This window comes from Chelonia mydas, chromosome 4 (genome assembly GCF_015237465.2).
Source record: "Chelonia mydas isolate rCheMyd1 chromosome 4, rCheMyd1.pri.v2, whole genome shotgun sequence".
NCBI classification, from domain to species: domain Eukaryota; kingdom Metazoa; phylum Chordata; order Testudines; family Cheloniidae; genus Chelonia; species Chelonia mydas.
In genome coordinates, this window is record NC_057852.1 from 41971093 (window position 1) to 41991553 (window position 20461).

General features: G+C 41.0%; 1 protein-coding gene across 3 annotated transcripts; it reads left to right on the forward strand.

Moving 5' to 3' along the window:
- Positions 1-92: 92 nt before the first annotated feature.
- Positions 93-13111, forward strand: BBS12 (Bardet-Biedl syndrome 12). Of its 3 annotated transcripts, none has more exons than XM_043545497.1 (3): positions 120-235; positions 3847-3891; positions 5776-13111. In XM_043545497.1, exon 3 carries the CDS (start codon positions 5782-5784, stop codon positions 7954-7956), a length of 2175 nt encoding a protein of 724 aa, XP_043401432.1. In that variant the 5' UTR covers positions 120-235; positions 3847-3891; positions 5776-5781; the 3' UTR covers positions 7957-13111. The 3 variants fall into 3 exon arrangements, with proteins under 3 accessions (XP_007056885.2, XP_043401432.1, XP_043401433.1); XM_043545498.1 differs by lacking the exon at positions 3847-3891 and adding an exon at positions 4695-4756 and having other exon boundaries at positions 123-235; XM_007056823.4 differs by lacking the exon at positions 3847-3891 and having other exon boundaries at positions 93-235.
- Positions 13112-20461: the final 7350 nt, after the last annotated feature.

The window sequence follows — 20461 nt, forward strand, 5'->3', positions numbered from 1 at the left end:
ACCGAACGCCATGTTGCCCGTTGGCTTGGATACATACTACAAACGCAGGCGTCGTTGTCCTGGCAACAAATCCCCGTTTTAGCGGCTCCTGGGAGCTTGGGCGCATGCGCCTGCCTGGAACGACGGAAATCCCGCGCTGCGCCCCGAACGGGAGTGACCCTCCCCCGCAGGCGGCCCAGGCCCTCCCCTGCGCGCGGGAGAGCGAGAGCGGGAGCGGGGCTGGCGGCGGAGAGCGGTCAGTAGTGCGGGCCGGGCGCTGCCCTGGCCCCCGGCGGGGCGAGGTTCAGCGGCTGCAGGGGGTGGCTGTCCCTGCCTCCTTTGAGGGCCCAAGCAGCGGAACCCGGCTTTCAGCTGCTGTGGCGAGCGGGTTGCGTCCGTTTCCCAGCCGGGGGTAGCGCTAGAAACTCCCGCGGGAATCCGCGTGCTGCTGCAGCCCTCTCTCCCCCCGCTTCTGGGACAGCACCTGCGGGGGGCGTGGCTGGCGGGGTGCATGCACGGGGGGGGCCAGCGGCTGGGAGGGGGGGGCTGGGCTGCCAGGAGAGCTTCCCCGCTGAGACACCTTAGCAGTGGTGCCAAGGGACTGGTCAAGGAAGAGGCATTCCTGGGAGAGAAACTGTCTGGGGGGGGGGGGGGGGGGGGGGTATGTAGTTTCCTCATTGAGACTTGAGTACCATACAGTAACTCCTCGCTTAACATTGTAGTTACGTTCCCGAAAAATCCAACTTTAAGCGAAACGATGTTAAACGAATCCAATTTCCCCATAAGAATTAATGTAAATGTGGGGGTTAGGTTCCAGGGAAATTTCTTTCACCAGACAAAAGACTCTATTATATAGACATACACACACAGTATAAGTTTAAAACAAACAATTTAATCCTATACACAGCAATGCTGATCGTGAAGCTTGGTTGAGATGGTGGTGGAGGAGGGTGGGATATTTCCCAGGGAATACTAAATGATGAAGTAGCAATCAGCTGAGCCCTCAAGGGTTAACACGTTGTTAATATAGCCTCATCCTCTACAAGGCAGCACAAATGGAGGGAGGGGAGACAGCATGGGAGACAGAGATGCACACCATGTGAGAGAGATGCATTGCTTCTTTAAGTACGCTGACCCCACTCTAAGTACATTGCCTTTTTAACAGGTTTCAGAGTAGCAGCCCTGTTAGTCTGTATCCGCAAAAAGAAAAAGAGTACTTGTGGCACCTTAGAGACTAACCAATTTATTTGAGCATAAGCTTTCATGCGTGCATCCGATAAAGTGAGCTGTAGCTCACGAAAGCTCATGCTCAAATAAATTGGTTAGTCTCTAAGGTGCCACAAATACTCCTTATTGCCTTTTTAAGTAGATCAGCAAGTTGAGACAGCAGCTGCTGCTAGCAAGCTCCCTCTGTCCCCACCCCCACCCCACCCCCTGCTCTACATGGAAAAGGGGTAAGTGGGGTACAGGAACAGGGAAGAGGGGAACACCCTGAGAGCCCCCCTCAATTCTCACCCCCCCCCCCCCCCCCAAGCAAGTAGAAGGGCTCCTGGGAGCAGCTCCAAGGCAGAGGGCAGGAGTAGCACATGGCAGTGGGGTGAGGGATAGCTGAACTGCCAGCAATTGATAGCACAGGGAACTTAGGGGAGCAGGGAGCTGATGCGGGGCTGCCAGTCCACCCTGGTTCCAAGCCCCCACCAGCTAGCTGCTACGGGCTGCTCTTTCTGCAAGCAGTGCACAGAGCGGGCAGCTGCCAAACAAGGTTATAAGGGAGCATTGCAGAACTTTAAATGATGATCTCTAATTGATCAGCAATGAAACAATGTTAACTGGGAAGACTTTAAGTGAGGAGTTATTGTACTTGTACTTAGTTATGTACTAGTTATTGTAGTTATTTAAGTGAGGAGATAGGCCATGCGCTTGGCAAGACTAGATTGGGGGAGGCCTCTGCTAATGAGCAAAGTCTGTTCAGCCAATTTGCTGCTTCACTGTCTTTCATTTTTTAAAACTGATACAATGTACACAGTTGTTTCCCTGTGTGTTTAACAGAGCTGCAGACTCTTCTTTAGGGAAAAGGAATGCAGGCTTCTGAGACTCAGTTACTGGCCACAACAATTTATGAGAGGCTGTCACACGCCCTGCAGATTGAGCTTGTGAAGAATACCTTCCTTACCTGCAAACAGGCAGAGTCAGGAATGCAGCTCTCAAGGCAGTCTGATGTCTATGCACCTAGTCAGGGCACAGTGTGTTCTGAGATAGGGTGACTAGATGTCCTGCTATTACTGGGACCATCCCGCTATTAGGCGTTTTATATGTCATTCCCTCCCCCCCCCCCCCCCAAAAAAAAATGTGTCCTGATTTTTCACACTTGCCGTCTAGTCACCCTAGTTCTGAGATGCTGTGGAATTTACCATGTAGTAGGGTAAAGCTTCCCAGAGTGTAGTAGAGCGTGCTTCCCAGAGTGGCTAGATAGACCTATGCTAACTATGCCCTAACAAGATGCTAAAAATAGCAGGGTGGCTGTGGTGGCATGGGTGGTATCTTGGGCTAGCCACCCAAATACATAGCTGCCCAGCCCCCCAAGTATGTATTAGAGTGAAAAAGGAATTCAGTCTTTTAAGACTCGGGCTTGGTCTACACTGCCAGCTTATGACTAAATAATAACTACATAGTTGAGCAACGCAATTATACCAACCTAATTCCAAGTGTAGACTGTGTTATGGGAGGTGGAGTACTCACACTGACCGGAGCAGCTCTTCAGTCAGTGTAGGCAGCATCTTCCCTAAGCACTGCAGAAGCACTAGTACAGCTGTGCCACTGCAGTACAGTAAGTATAGACAAGCCCCCTGTCTCTAGCCAGACATTTTTTTGAGAGACTATCCGTCTCCAAATAGCAATATGCTTGAGGTAGATGGGATAAGGAATTGCTGTTACTCTGCATGGCTCATAGTAAACTAAAACATTTTTCAGCTACCTGTTTTCCAGTAACTATGCTGCTGCACCAGGGCTAGCAATGGGGTGTGTGGGTGGGTATGTGCACTTATGTACAGACAATTCAGCAGTTTTTACTATCACTTCATGATAATATACTGAGAGCTGGCAAATTGATTCAAAATTTTATAGTGAAGACCCTTAAAGATTAAGATGCTACTGGGGAAAGCAAAGTAATACAAACATACAGTCTCTCTCTCTCTCTCTCTCTCTCTCTCTCTCTCTACTTCAGACTGTAAAAATAAACTGCACATTTTAGGCCAAAAAAGATGATGCAGTGAAACATACTCTTTCTCTAGAAAAGAGTTTTATTCTGCTCAGCTGTTTACAGAGGATAGGCTTTCCAGTGGAGTTGGTCCTGTAAGTCAGTGTGCAGGTTGGGTTGGTAGAAACCCATTAAGGAAGTCAAAGGGTCTCAGGCTAGTTAAAACATCACACCTACTAGGTGACATAGGTATGCCGGAAGAACCCCTAGTGTAGATGCAGATGTGCTGACAGAAGAGTGCTTCTGTCAGTGTAGCTGATATCACTCGGAGTTGGCTTTCTGTTGGCATATACCAGGGATTCTCAAATTGGGGGTCAGGACCCCTCTGGGGGTCATGAGGTTATTACATGGGAGGTCATGAGCCTCCACCCCAAACCCTGCTTTACCGCCAGCATTTCTAATGGTGTTAAATATATAAAAAGTGTTTTTAATTTATAAGCGGGGGTCGCACTCAGAGGTGTGCTATGTGAAAGGGGTCACCACTACAAAAGTTTGAGAACCACAGGCATATGCTGTGTCTACACTACGGGTCTTTGCCAGCATAGCTATACCAACATAGCTATGCTGGCAAAGCATTTTCAGTGTAGACAAGGCCTTTCTTTATCTTACAGGGTCTTCTTCCTCCTCTTCTTCACTCTTCCCTGGCCTTTTCTGATGTAGGTAACTTGAAAATATAACCCCAGCTAACTTTTTGTTTTGGATGGGTGGAGAAAGAAGTATGAAATGACAAAATTCTAAATGCAATGTCTTGTACTACATGTTGATTTCCTGTGTTACAGTCACTTGTATGTTATGGTTATTACCAATATACATGTACGCATGATGGAAAAGAAAAAAGTTACAAGCTTTTACAGCTCAAAAATGCAAATCACTAGATCTTTTACATAAAATGTCTCAAGCAAAAGATACCCAAATTGCTTTATGAACTGATATAAAAGTTATACGTAGCATTGTAGGGATTACTTCACATCTCTAGTATATCCCATAGGCTGAACTGAAGCATCTGTTTTACAGCAGCTGTCCAGATTTAGGACAGGAAGTGAGGATTACCTTTTTCAGTTGAAATATCAGGGGAAACTTTAGGTGAACAGCCTGTAATTGACAGTGTTGGAATTGACCATAGTGCTGGTGTGAATGTCTCTGTTTTACAGAAGGTGCCACAGTATCTTTTATCACAAATCACAGAGCTTTGGTTTTTCATCTCATCTGATAGACAGCACCATAGTGCCTCATAGTGCAGAAGCATGGATTCAGTACTAATTCACAGCTTCCTCAGCTGGTAGAAAACTTGATGGGACTGCTGGTTATTGGGTCAGTCCCAGTAGAAACAGAGAGAAGAACACTCCTGGAGGGGTGGAGGGGTTGCAGGGGTGGCCCTTCCCCCTCTAGAGGCTTTATCTACTCTTTGGCCAACTAGAGAGGAAGGAGCTGATTGGTTTCTTGTTTTCTCCTTTCATAGTTTAAACCCTAGCTTTGCCCATATGGAGCCTCTTTTTGCTCAGTAGCTCCACCCTGTTACCTGTAAGTATATTTTCACAGCTGTGTCTTGCAGATGCTGCAGGTCTGACCAGTTGCCTGTCTGGGGATCAGGAAGGGGTTTTTTCTTCTATTGGGGCCAAATTCTCATAGTTCTGATAGTTTTCTTTCCTTCCTCTCAGCATCCTGGAGGTGCACTTAAATAGGATTGAGGCCAGGTCTACACTAAAATGTTGCTCAGGGGTGTAAAAAAGCCAACCTAACCCCAGGTGTAGTCAGTGCTAGGTAAATGGAAGAATTCTTCCATCAACCTAGCTACTGCCTCTCGGGGAGGTGGATTAACTACAGCGACAGGAGAACCCCTCCCTTCACTGTAGTGAGCATTTATTGCTGAAGTGCTGCAGCAGTTTAAGTGTGGACATAGCCTTGGTAGTTGATAGGGATGTTAGTTTGTTGCACCTTGCAGCCACTTTCCAGTGCATTTAAAAGGCTAAAATTAACAATTCCCAGAAGTAGAAGACCTTATGGCCTTCACGGGCTGACGTCTCCCACCATTTAGTAACGTCTGTCCCCCTCATGGGTCTTGGGGGTACTGATAGGATTCAGAAGAGTGAGCTGAATCCAAGGGATAAGATGAGATGGTCTGCTCTAAGTTATTGGTTCATATGGTAGGAGACTTGTAACTTCTGCACTGAAACCATTTAAAAGTCGGAAGAGGAATGGTTTGGGTATGGTCCTAAGGAGTGGTGGTCTTTTTTATTATTAAATCTGATCTGCTTTATTAAATCAAATATATTTGATTTATGGGGTAAAATTAAAATACCTTTTAATTTTGGGAAAAAATCTTCTGTAATGTCTTAGCAGTGCAATATTTCAACAACTGCATGCGTCAGACATGAACAACATCTTATAATACGATATATGCAGTGTAAAGTTACTTCACCCAATCTGTATTCAGTTAATTTTTGTTAATTATGTACTGTGTACTGTTAACTTTTTGTCAGGAATGAAGTCTTGCGCAATAAAGACAGAAGCAATAAACTTGTATTTTGTTTTGTTGACAGCTGATCATGGCTTTCAGAAATGTGAACAGAAGACGTCACATTGGACTTCAGCAGCTTTCATCTTTAGCGTCAATAGGAAGAACACTTTTAGGGCCAGTAAAATCATATAAATTTATTGTAGATGTAAGCACCAGTGAGAGTGTTTTGACTTGTTCTGCAGTTAGACTTCTTGAAAGTTTGGATTTAACTAGTGCAGTGGGACAGCTTCTTAATGAAACAATTCAGGCACAGAACAAAGAATATAAAACTGGGATGACTACCCTGTTGTTTCTTGTTGGTGCATGGAGCAGTGCTGTACTTGAATGCCTTCAGCAGAATGTTCCTTTTTCACTAATAGTATCTGTGATGTCTGAAGGATTGAACTCTTGCAGTGAAAAAGTCCAGTGTCTTCAGCTATCAGTACATGATTTATATAAAGGGCCCGATTCTGTTCCCATTCACTTCAGTTCTAGCCGTCTGGGGCCCCAAATTATTGAAAACAAAACTTCTGGTATTGGATCTAACAGTTTTTTAAATCCTCTTGTGCATATTCTTAAAGAGGTTCCTGTATCTAAAGAAGAAAGTATTCCAGAAGGCCTTCATTCTCATCAAGCAAGCCCTTCCGATCCTCATAACAGATGTTTGAATTCACACCTATGCACTACAGACTATATAACACCCTTATTGGATGAACCAGTGGGCAATAAAACTATGTCTGCAGTTCCTGGAAGCAGTTTGATTACATCCAGCTGTAACAAAAGAACAAGATTAACTCATAGTAGATACTTTAACATTCCAGGAAAAAGCCATTGTTCACTCCAAGTAGACAATTTTGGGGGTCCTCCCACTGGGCCTGCAGCATGTCCTTTTGAATTTAATGATTTTGGACAACTGGCAATGGCTCTTAGCCATGGGAATCAGTCTAGCATGAAATTAGTACAGGATATTGTCAGATGCCAGCAACAAGTAGCTGATCACACAGGTTCTTCTCAATTTAATATTGCAGAAGTTGTGACGTGCTGTTTACCAGGATTGTCTGAACATTATTCTTGTGTGTGTCCGGGGTATATCACTTTAGTATCACCAGAGAAAGTCACTGTTACCAAGCAACTTCAGGATAGACCGCTTCAGATTCTTCTTGTAGATGGTGATCTAACGGAAAAGTATCGTCACTTGGGATTTAATAGACCATCAAATGTCAGAATAATATCGGAAAATGTAGGTTTACAAGAAAGTAGCTCAGAAAGTTTATGGATAAATTGTGCGTTAGATATTTTAATACAAGCAAAAGTAAATTTAGTTTTGGTAAAAGGAAATGTGTGTGAAAGTTTAATGGAAAGATGCATCCTGAATAACATATTGATAATCAATCCAGTAACTCACAATGTGCTACATGCTTTTGGGAAGAGCACAGGAGTGCAGCTGGTGACATATCTTTCCCAGGTAAATAGTCATTGCGTGGGTAGCGGTGTCTGGGTGGATTTCTGGAGAACTGGTGACTTGAGCACAGTGGAATTGGATAACAAAGTGCCAATCAGTATCAAAGCTGAAGGAATTCATCTGGTAACAGCTGTGCTTAGTAGCACAGTAACTGCAAAGATGCAAGTCACTGAAGATCATTTCTGGACTTGTGCTTATCGCCTGCATCATGCTCTAACTGACCAGAAAGTTTTTCCTGGAGGTGGTGCTGTTGAACTGTTGTGCCTCAGTCATCTTAAAAAGCTTGAAGAACAGTCTTTAAAGCAAGCAGATAAAAAACTTTCAGGAGATTTTTACATGTCTTCTTGTTGGCTGACAAAATCATTCACACAGTATAAACCAGTTGTGCTTAAAGCTCTGGCAAGTGGTTGGCATCAGTACCTTTCAAGACTCATGTGTAACACTGCTCATTATGCATCAGAGTTTGAAGTAAGCACTTCCATCGAGCATCATCTCAAAAAAGCAGCAGACTGTGGTTCTCCTTCAGCATATATTCTGAAAGAGTTCAATAAAGGAGATAAGGTCATGGTTGATTTTGGTCTTTCAACTAAACCTGAGGAGTCTGTAAAGATATATGACAATGTTACACCCAAGGTGGAAGCATGGCGCAGAGCTCTAGACTTGGTGCTATTAGTGCTTCAAACAGATGCTGAAATTATCACAGGTCCTAAGAGAAATCAGTTATTAAATTCACATGTATCTAGTGAGTTCATATTTTTATAGGACTTGGTAGGTTTTATGTATGACTCTAACTCAATGGGTGGAAAATTTGCAGGTACACGGAAATGTTTATACAGCTATAAAGCAAACTTTTAAGGAGTTATGCCAGTGATATTTACAAATAAAATTCAGCACATGGATGTAGAGACAAACTAGATAGTGCTGTAGCTTTTAATTTCTAGAAGTGGAGTTTGCATCTGGGTATCCACCCAATCTACACTGTGACGAGGTCAAACTGATGCATGAGAGAAGTATGAAGCTACTAGGTGGAGTGGGATACTAATGGAAATGAGCTCACTGTCTCTAAGCAACAATACTGCCTGTTTGTTTCCATGCTCTCTCCATTAACCGCCTCCCCACCTCTTATACTACGTTGCATAGGAAGCAAAAAATACAGCTCCAGACTCCTCAGGTGGAGAGAAAAGGCTGAAATTTGGTCTGGGTTTCTGACGTGTTTGTGCTTTGCAAAACAATGGGCTGGGGTGGGAAAGCTGAGGGCTTCATCCACAGATTTCCCTTTACTACAAAGTCAGTTCTTGTCCTTATTCACCTGCTACTAAAAAGGAGTAGCGCCCTCCTGTCTCAACTGCTGTTTTTGTGGGTGTTCTGTAATTTTAAGGGGGCTTTGCTTTGTCTGTCTACCTTCTAACTACCTTTTGATGGGGGTGGACCTACTAAATTCTTGTTTCTTCTCCATGACTGAACTCACTGACAGAGTTGTCACCTCAGGAGCATTCTCCTAAATCAGTGATTTTCAGCCTGTGTTCCATGGATCCTGGGGGTCCACAGCCTATGCCTAAGATTTCCAAAGGGGTCCACACCTCCATTTGAAATTTTTAAGGGTTTTTTACAAATGAAAAAAGGTTGAAAACCACCATCCTTAATCAACAAACTCTCTTTAAAGGCAACCTACAAGAGTGGGGAAAACAGTATGCGCTCCCCCTTTCTATCCTTTGTCTTACAGTTTATAAAGAAGGCCTGGAAGATTTTTACAATTCTTATTTCTAGTGGGGTTTTTTTCACATGAGAAACTTCAGGTCTTGTCTGCCCTTTTCCTGGAAGAGTGTAGAGGACTCAAAAACTATTGAGATTGACATCACAAGTAACAAATGTTTTTTGCCTTTTTTTTTTTTTTTTTTTTTTTTTTTTTGGTGACTACTCTTTCCCCAAATGCCTGATGCTGTTGAGAGGGACGATTCAACACTTCACCCCTTTAGTTAAGGATTGAGACAGCTCCTTCTCTGTTTCTCTGGATTTTTATGAAGAGCTCAACCAAAAACAGGGAAGAGAAGTCTTTATGCACAAAGTACAGTGAGGAAAACCCCACATTTGTGCCTTCTGTGTGGATGAGGAAATGGGCACTCTTTCTTTGCAGGTCCCATTCCAAGTGCTTCAGAGACTAGCTATTGTCAGTTGCGGGGAAATCTGCTCTTTGTTTGGAAATCCGAGAAGGTAAGAAGTATTAAGCATACTTCACTGAATATTATTCCATGTAGTGAATACCCAGGATCAGCTCCTCAGCTGGCCTGAATCAATGTTGTGATGTTAACTTCAGTACGTTCATGCCGGCAGAGGATCAGGCAGCAGACTTGCTATCAAGAAGTGCTCAGGTGACCATATAAGACATTATACAATTGTTAGAGGGGTAACTACTCCCTTGAAGGAGGGAGCTTCCCTATGCCTCTATTTAGATAAGGTGCTGAGAGGTCCTGCTAGAAGAAATAGTAGTCATATAGTATCTGTAGCCAGAGTAGCTATGTTAAAAGTGAAATCACAAGTGTTACTAGTTAAGACTGAGGTACACAGGAAAGAGCTGACTGAGAAAGCTCGAACTGTGCCTGGCTCAAGCCATTGCCGTTACCTTCCTTTTCCTAAGCGTTAAAATTCACTTAAATTTGTAGGAAAAATAAGAAATGTTTTGTCTCTGGCGAGAAGGGAGAATAGCTTTCATGTTATATTACCCCCCAAAAGGTTATATTTCCATCTTTTACTAAACAGGAACCTGCCAAGGGCCTATATTATAGTCTTGGGCATGACAATTTACCTCTGTGCCTCATTTTCCACATTTTAAAAGGGGGATGATAGTATAGACCAGTGGTGGGCAACCTGTAGACCATCAGGGTAATCTGATTGCAGGCCGTGAGACATTTTGTTGACATTGACCGTCTGCAGGCACTGCACCTGCAGCTCCCAGTAGCTGTGGTTCTCTGTTCCCGGCCAATGGGAGCTGTGGGAAGCGGCGCTTGCAGGTGAAGGGGCCAGAGGGATATGCTGGCCGTCACTTCCCACAGCTCCTATTGGCCAGAACAGAACTGTGGTGTGCCTGCGGACAGTCAACGTCAGCAAAATGTCTCATGGCCCGCAATCAGAGTACTCTGATGGGCCGCATGCGGGCCACAGGTTGCCTATCACTGCTATAGACCTTATTTATAAAGTGCTTAAAGAGCTACTGATGAAATATAGCAAAAGACAAATATTTAGATTTACACATCCTTTATAACCCTTTTCATTTTTGTACCAATTACTTTGTGAAAGTACATTACCAGTGATTCATGATCAGTGTAATATAAAAAACTATTTGAAAATACCATCTATATTTTGAACCTGTACTGACAGTATAATGTGTGTGTTTTGGCACACTACAAAAAGCTTCTGTATTTTTAATATTCTTTAATGCTAAGAGAAGACAGGGAAGTAGGAATCATTCATCCATTTTAAATGTGTATATAAAATGAGAATGTGTATATGGATATGCCTTTCAATATACTGCTAAGTCAATTTGTACATACTGCAAATTCAAATTTAGTACTCTAGCCTGCAGTAGATTATATTCTTGAGTAGTACTACGTTTCAGTACTGTTTGCAGGAAGAGACCATAATTTTGTGTTTATAAATAGGGCATAAATTTCTTATTGTAAGAAATATATACTACACATGCTGTCAAATCTTGGAAAACGTCTCACTTGAAACACCGCTTTTGACAATATTTCCCCCCTCTAAATAAAATAAAATTAAAGTCTAACTGGTTTCCTTTGGGTTCTTTTGGTTATCCCTTTTCAACAAAACAAGGGATGATGCTTTACAGACAGCATTCTGTAGTGCTTTCATTGTGGCAAAAGACCAAATCTGAATCTGGATAATTTAGTCAAGAGTCATTTTACCATCTAACAGCATTTAAATAGTAAGCCGAGCCCAGATGGAATTGGTATTAGTTGTAACAGAAAAGCATATAACTGTGGAGATGAGTTTCTCACACTAATACTTTGAGTAAACCTCATGGTGAGTGTCTCATACTTTGGGTGAAAACAGAATAGAAAAAAGACTGTAAATGGTGGTACTAAAACTAATTCCTGCTCTTGAGCATTTTTCTATCATCACAGTAATGGCTGACACCATTTGGATTAAATATGATTAGATTTACTCATCGTAACCACTGCTGTTGTTTGTAATCTGATTCTATACATTTCTTTTGGGGCGGGGTGTGGGCATGACATTGGAGGCCAAGAATTTTCTAGGGAAAAAAAGCTGTTTTACTGTAAGTCCTGGCTCAGTAAAAGGGCAGTCAGAAATCAGAGCAGTTACTTAAAAATACTGTAAATGTGGTGGCCCTTTGTCACTTCCTATGTATTGTTCTGGCTGGATGTCTCCCTTTTCCTCTAGGCTCCTCGTCCCCTGTGTGTGTGTGTCTCTCTAGAGAAGGTATTGTGGAGCAGAGGGATGAGATGGCTCAAGCATCTCTGTCCAACTACAGCCTTCCCACTTACTCTAATGGCTTCTTGACCCCTTTATTCATTCTGCAGCCTTCCTGCTTCCTGTCATAGACAGCACCATACCCAGGTGCCTTGCAGCCTTCTGAAGCTCCTCTGAGGGCCCATCCCCTCAGGCATCTCAATTAGTTTTGTCAGCTCCTGATGACTATAAATAGCTAACGCTTGTGGGATAAGAAGTCTGTTAATGGGCTCCAAGTGTATGGCACCAGACCTAATCTAAACCTTGGGCCCTTCAAACTAGCTCATCTCCCTACCTTTCCTTATCTCCCATGTATTTTGGCTCTCCCACCGCCCTTTTCCCACCCACAATTCCAAAACACTTCACTTATCTCTTGCCCTGGTAAAAAAAAATCCCACTTCCTCATTTCCACCTGAAATAGCCCCTGGCTCCCACAATTTACCAGCCATTCTTCTGCAGTAAACCCATTTTCTCCTTTTCACAACACATTTGGTATTGTTATGTCCCCACAGCCTACGAATACTTCAAGGACTCCCACAGCAAGCCAGATAGCCAACTCAGGCCCTAAACAAACCTTAGACATGGGTTAAAGACGGGTCCCTGAGGAATTTCTCCTGGTCTTCAGCTGCCCAGAGGACCATTGTCACTACTCACATGACATGACATCCACCAAATGTCCTTTATGCCCTCTGCATAATTTGGATGAAACAGATCCTCAGTTTATGTAAATTGATGTAGCTCCTTTGACTACATTGGAGTTATACGGCTTTACTCTAGCGGAATATCTGGTCCAATGTGAGGTATACAGAGAGGAATTATAAGGCTAATAACATTTTCATAGGTAATATCTATTATAGGAAATGCTGCTCATAGCTATGTTGTTAAGGTCATATTGAGAGTCCTTATAGCCATGAAATACAATCTATGACACACACATTCCGCTAAAATAATTGAATGAAGCTGCTATTATTATTTTTTTGTGATTAAAGGAGCAGATTTTTTTGTTGATTTTTCAAAAATGTCAAATAAAAACTGTAAATGGCAGCCCTAAATGTAAGTCTACTTTGAAAAGTTAAAAAAAAATCTCCACATTTATTTGGCTTTCTATAACATACAATTCTCTATAAAATTCAGAATTCAGGAACAGGTAAATTTTGGAACACTCTCATGCCTAGTATAGGTTTTTAGAATTTTAGTTTTGAAACAAGTTACTAACACTCTTCAGCAGAATAGACCAGATCTCCTTCAGCTGCTTAGTGATTAAATCTTTAATCATCCAGAGATTCATTTTTACTTGACTATGCAATTTGCACTTACCAAGTTATTAACTACATTCCAGAAATATTAGGCGGTTGGAAGGGAAGAGCTGAGTGATTCAGGGGGCATATAGGGAACTGTGAACCCTGTGAACACTGCACATAAATGTAAACAAAACCACCCACCAAAGTGTTTGTAATTGCGTAGTCAAGTTTGGCACTATTTTTTTTTCTTGTTTTTGGTATTGCATAACCCCAGTCCTCAGAAGAGATCCAGTTACAATTGATTTGAATAATAGGCCTCAGAGGATTGTGGAAAAAGCTGCGTAAGATAATTGTGTTCAAAGTGTCCAAATGTCTATTTACAGAGCTCTTAGACGCTGAAAAGAATTACACAATAACTACTGATAGAATCCAAAATGATGTAAAATTTCCAATAGTGCTTTTACAGGCGTATAATGGTGCATTTAAATGCTGTAATGTAGATCTCTTCTGAAAAGGTTTCAGACTTCATTTGCAAAAAGAAAAGCAGTACTTGGGGCACCTTAAAGTAAGGTGCCCCAAGTACTGCTTTTCTTTTTGTGGATACAGACTAACACGGCTGCTACTCTGAAACCAGACATCATTTGGTAATTAAACATTTGCTTTTTCATAGGCTAGGCAAATAGAGATACAGTACTCTATATTAGCTGTAGATAGCGTATCCTATATCATTGACACGCTCTTGATGCTACCTGCCCAATGATCCCCTCTCTGCCCCTAGCGTATTGATCCATTGTACTTGTAATCACTGATACTGAGTAATGTTGACATTAAAAAACCCAGGAATATTTGCTCACAAAAAACATTAACGCACAATTACAGTTGCTCAAATCATTTTCTGTCAATGTAATCACTAAAACTATAATCCATTATTTGTATATTAATTGGTATGATGTCAGAGTTAAGGTTGTACATTTGGGGGAAGAGAATGTTTCATGAGGGAGAGACACAACATACATTGGTGGGAAGCTGGGCAGCGGGGCTTATCACTGACTCCCTGGCCCTACTGTACTTGTGTCATGAGCCCCACATTAGAGCCCAATTGCCTGGCCCCAGTGGGCACCCTAGTTTCATGATCCCCCAAAACACCCGCTCCTAATCCTTGTTCTTATGTTGTTTTTTGATTCTGCTGATTTGTATTAATTTTATGAATAAAAGTAAATGCTAATAAAACTGAATGTAAACCAACATAAGTGGAAAAAGGAGGAAGAGCTTCATTTTGGATTGAGGGTTAGGTGAGACAACAGAGAACTTGGCTTTGCAGTGGGAGTGGTGACAGGCATACAAGTGGGTTGGGGAGTCACTCAGGAGCATCACAGACAATCCCTGTACCCTCTGCGAACAGTTATGCCTCTCTGCCCATCTGTACCTCTCTGTGATACATTAAGCATGGCAGTAGGAGTCCCAGTTCAGTAGCCCTACTGATATCTATCACAACAAGCGGATCCTTGTCACGGAGTGTGCTGTAATATTAAGGACTGCCTTAGGTAGTACATCCCAACTTCAAGTTCTTTAAGGAACAGTATTGTGGTGATTAGAGTCTCCAGAAGGTCATCTGCTTGTGAGCTGTTGCAAGGCATGCTGGGGAGGAGTATCAGTGAATATAAGATGCAGCTGTCTGCTGGGCAGCTGTAGTTTCAGTACTAAGGAAACATTAGGTGGCAGAGGAGCTGTGCTAAAGTAGTTATTATAGGGTAAGATTGGAGGGGACTAATGAAGGGAAAACCCTGTAATACTGAGATACAGGTAGGGGTTTCAGATTGTCTGTTAGCACTTGCCCTTGTTTAAGGGGCTTCCAGATAGGGTTAGAAGAGACTGCATTTTCCTTTTTCCAAAGCATATCCTTAGAAGAAGACTACTGAGCGAATGAAGCTGAAAGATTGATTGTTTTTCCTGAGAAGAGAGGCTTGATTTGATCAGAGAGCTAAATCACCTGTCAGCTCAGGGAAGAGAATCTGTGAGGATGGCCAGTCTGAAGAGGTATGATATCTGTAACAGTTCTCCAAGGGGCAAAACTACCTACATAGTGGCTCTCCTAACCGTTGTGGTTCTTGTTATGGCTTTAAGTGAACTAAGCACTATATGGAGCTCATGGGACACTTCCATTTATATATCTTGATGCATGCATATTAGTGTGTCATCTAGGGAAAACACTGCTTTTATGTTCCCTTGCAGAGCATAGGATGTAATAGATGTCAACAACAAAAGGGGTTAAAGAAGTATAAATAGCATTTGTGTATGTACATATTCATGTTCTCGGAATAGAAGAAAACCTTGTCCACAAAGATGGTATTGTACCTGAATAGCTGTAGCTGTTGTCAGTCCCTGCGGTTTGTCAACTTTGCTGATTTTTTCACATCTAACATAAGCGCTGTTGCTATAATGAGCAACAGCGAGACTGGTTTCAAGGTGGCTCCATATGGCCCCAGGAGTCTACTTATGTTTGCTTTGAAGCAACAGTGGGACTTTAGATTATAGGCTGTTTGTGACAGAGGCATATTTTTTGTCTTCTATTACCTAGTGTACTTTAGGTGCTATTAAAATGGTAATATTTTATGATTAGTACCTTCTGTACATGATGCATGTGAATTCAATTGGTGGATTGATGACCCTTTCCCTCTGGCTCTGTTCCCTAAAGGATTAAGTGAATGCAATATATTAAGGAGGCATAGTTATCAACATTCCTTGGTGCATACTGTAGGTTTGCCATGTCTTTGTGTATTGTAAAGAGCAGCTATTATCTGGTGGTAATACAGTGGCTAACACAAATGCCCAGTTATGCTTGTTTTCATAGTTTATATTAAAATATTTAAGAATTATTAAAACAAAATAACCTGTTATATAGGATAATCAGGATAATATGTCTGATTCTGCCACTAGCTCTAATAAGAGTATGCTAACCTCAAGATGGTAACTTCAAAATAACTAAGGCAAAGCAAGTTCTTCATAATGCTGTACATCAGCTTCAAAAACTCCCATGAAAATCTACTAGCACAGGCCTAGAATCTACTTACTGTCCTTACCCTGTGGTGAGTAATACCTTGTCAGGTAAATAGTGACACGTGTTCTGGAGGAAGTAGCAAAGAGTGGACAGTCAAGAAGTCCTGTGTTCTAACATCAGCTCTGCCACTGACTCAATGTGGCCTTGAGCAAACCATTTCATCTGTCTAAATTTTACCACATGCAGAAATGGGAATAATGACAGATCCCTACTTCACAGGGTTGTGAAGATTAGTCAGTTTGTATAGTGCTTTGAATGTGTAAAGCACAATGTAAGTTCGTGGTGGTGGTGTACTCTACATATTTTAGCCAGCAGATGGCAATCTTCAATTCCATTTAAGGGAAAATTCTTCTGTCAGAGCATACTAAAATTAACATTTAAGAATACTTTTTTATTTTGTTGATCCGTTAGTAAGCCAAACAGTAACATACAGACTAAAGAGAGAGATGAATATCTTCATCAAATGGTGAACAAACAAAACCAATCTAACCCAGCCAACAAAAGCATACATAGCTTGCCTGTATGAAACAGCAAATATTGCCTTGAAATACTCATGGGAACTAGACCAAAAAATACAGATAGATCGGACCATACCTCTGAATTATGCCAAACTTAACACTAAATACTCTTTCCTATTTCTTTCATGAGGGTAGAGAATGATGATGTTTTCCAAAATCATAGCTCTGGTATCCTTTAAAATGCTGTCTGTCCAGAACACCACTTTTTTTTTTACAGCCATCTAGCTGCATTCTTCTACATTTTGCTTTCTGTGATTCTCTAAGAGGTTTGAAAGATGTGAGAGAGTCATTTTTTCATGGTTTCAAGATCCTGATTTTTTGGGGTGGGTCCTGTGCTTCACATTCAGAAACGTAAGTCTGATTTGCACCTTTAGTCACACAGATCAGGCTGATACCTTGACATTAACTATAGAATCTGACAAGTGGTAATGAAACACTAAATTACCTACATTGACTCTGGAAACTGATGCAGACAAACTTTGAATCACAAAATATTTTTGAAGTGTAGGACTACAGTATGTTGAGGACTACAAAGTATTATGTATGTTCACGCTATCTTCAATGAAATCTGTCTGTTAGTACAAATACTAATATTAGAGCCTAGCAAAAAGAAATTATATGAGACTCAGGAGGAGTTGTTGGGTTCTCTTTTTGGGGGGAAAGAGGGGGCTTTGTCCTTTTATTTCCTCTTTAGCATTTTGATTTTTCTTGGCTGATACTGTATTAGAACAAATGTTTCCAACCTGTGCTCCTTTGTGCAGTGAAGATTGTTTGTTTAGGCTTTTTGCTGTGGATGAAAAGTAAATAGGGAATCTTGCAGTCAACTAACAGTGCACACAGGCTGGCTTTATTACTATAAAAAGTAGGCCAGCTTCCTGTACTAACCTCAGAGCAGAAGCTGTAGAAGGCTTGTGTGTAACATGCTTTCAAGGCAAGCTTCCCCTCTGAAGTAAACAACAAAGAGGAAAAAATATTTAATGAATTTTTTTTTAAAATAAAAACCTTAACTCTTTAATTTTTAATCTTTATTTGTGCTCTAACTTTATTTGTTTCACTTGTGCAGTTCAGTGGAATAATCTCATCATATTTTTCACTGAACTACATCAATTTATAAGTGCATGCTCATCCTAACTGGAATTGTCGAGGGTATGCTGCCAAGACTATTAGTGCTATTATTGCCTGGTGCCTTACTGATTGCAATTTGCACCAAATACCTCTTCCTGGCCACAAAAATAAGGGTGTCTTTTATGCAATAAAGAAAGGAAACTATAAATGAAACATCAAGGATTTTGTCTTTAGTTGTATGAAATCAGTGGAAACACTTGTATTAAATTAAAATACTCTTAATAAAATAAATTGTATCGAAGGTGACAGCATTATTTGCATTTTAAATAACTATAGCCGACAATATATACTCACTGTTTTTTATTTATCTGGTAGTTTTGATGGTGTTGAGAAAGTCAGGAGACCATGCAACCTGTGTGACACCTGTGTAACTCGATTAGTCTTAATAATTTTTTAACTTGAAAATTGAGTAAACTCTGATCTGGTGGTTACTGACAGCCAAACATGGAACCTTGTGATATTTCTATGATTACTTTTCAGAGTAGAACCAAAGAACCACAACTAATTAACTGTACTTGAAAACCTCCTCTCCATATTCTCCAAGTTTGTTTGTTTACTGATATTCTGGGATAAACCAATCCCTGGAGATAATCGACAAATTTAGTTGATTCCAATTGGAATCCTGTCTAAATTACTCACCTTAAAATTGTCAAGAGGCATTATAAAATCCACTACCTCATATCTGGAAATCAAATCTGTCCAGACTCTGTCCCTCAGATGTGCACGTGCCACTCCCATTGACTGGTGTTATAGTCAAAGGGCAGAATCTGGCCCGTAATATGCTTGTTAGTCTAATGCTATATACTAAGCATATTGACAAAAACATCCTTCAGTACTTCACTATCAAATTTTAATATAAAGTAACATAAGTCTGCTGAATTCTGATCAGGATTTGAAAAATCCACTCACCAGTTGCATGGTGGGGTATGTGCAATTGGTATTGGTAAATGTCTATTTCACTGTACACACACTATCAGAATATTTCCACTGAGAATCAAGTTACACATGGGCAAAGAGGAAAAATGTTGCTTGATAAGTTATTCAAATTTAAGGATATTTACTTTGTATATTTTTGACATGGGATGTTGGCAATAAGGTTTTAACTTTTTAAATTTTTTTTTTTAAGCCATTACCAGCTCTGCAAGGCTCTGGCACCTCTGAATTCATACGTCCTAATCTGTTGGATGCTTAGTGCAGCATGGGATACAAAACCCCAAAACTAGAACTGACAAAATGCAAGCGAAAATAAATAAAATAGAAGGAACATCAAAAACATGATCTGACAGCAGCTGTCTTTGTGGATGTTGATACCTAGGACAACCTAATATCTAGAGAAAAGATTTGACAAAAAGACTGAGTCAAGTTCTATTGGTACCATCATCATAATGCACCAACTTTTGGAATAGACTTGATTCTTCCCTATTGACTGTAATGGAAGTTTTGCCAGTGATGGTGCAGGATCAGACAAAGATTTTTTTTTTTTAATATGGGCTGTAGCTCATAAAAGCTTACTCTTGGAAGCCAAGATGCACTTAAAAGACCTGAACCTGCTAACACAAACCAGGTCATAGGGGAGAAATCTCTTGCAGGGGGAGGGGGTGAAGGAGGAATCATTTATTGATATGGGTACCATAGCATAATTCTGATTCCCTGCCAAAGTAAGAATTTGAAAGGATGTTAAGGAATTCTGTTTTCTCGGACACAACACTATTACAAAACATTCAAGTGTCAAACTACTGCAAGGGTATGCAAAAGACAGTGGATGCGAACACCTGCAATGGACTCTAAGTCACCTCCCTGGAAGACAATAGGAAGAAAGTATTTGAGGAAATATTTATTTCAATCTCAGACACCAAGCTACTCACCTTTTTGTGGGGTTGCTTGTTTATAATTTCTGCCCAATATATTATCTTACTATAATCTAGTTGTTTAAAGTCTAGTTGTCAGCAGTGACTTTTTAAAAAAAAATCTTATTCTAGTGCATAATCTGTCATATCCTGACTGACTAAAGTAAGATGTTTTACTACCTGTTAGTAAGGCAGAGCCAACATAGCTACAAAAGAACAAGTGGAACTCTTATGCTTCCTCAGTCAACAAGTGCTAAATTCTAGTTGCAGAACTTTGAAGTAGACAGGAACCAAGGAGCCTGGCTTGCTGAAATGGAACTCTTGCCCTATTTTTGTCAGATTTTTTTAATGTGGTCCCCTTAACTGAATCTAAAAATAGACTGCATCAAAAAAGCCCCAGGCCATATGGAGAGATCCATTTATTTCTTAGATATTAATACTTCACTAGCCTGAACAAATTAAATCTCTTTAACATACAGTTAAAGTTCTTAATCACTGTACAGTTCTGTAGTTGATTAGTACAGAATTAGATTTATTTAACCTTTTCACAGTTCTAAAAAATTACTTGTGCTACCATCTCTTGTGTGCACTAATGTACTAAGGGCCAAATTCTCCTACAGGGAGACCCAGGGTCTCCTGCAAAGATTTGAGTGAGCAACTGCACCAGAAAACTCGGTGATTATGTATGCAAATAGCAATTTGCACGTGCAGTTACCCTTCCTGCATTTGTGTTCATAATTGCATCCATACCTGTAACTGTACACACAAATATCACAATTGCATGCCTGTAGTTATATATCATACTGCTTATGCTGTTCAGAACTATTATAAGCTTTAATGCTATACGCATTTTTTATACTAATATAGCTACATCTACCCTAGGAGGGTTTTGCCAGTTTCATTATACGGTAAGCTTTACTGCTATAAAACTCTATGCTATAAAAATTTGCCAGTTTGCTCATGTCATGAGGCACAGTGCATCTTCTGCAC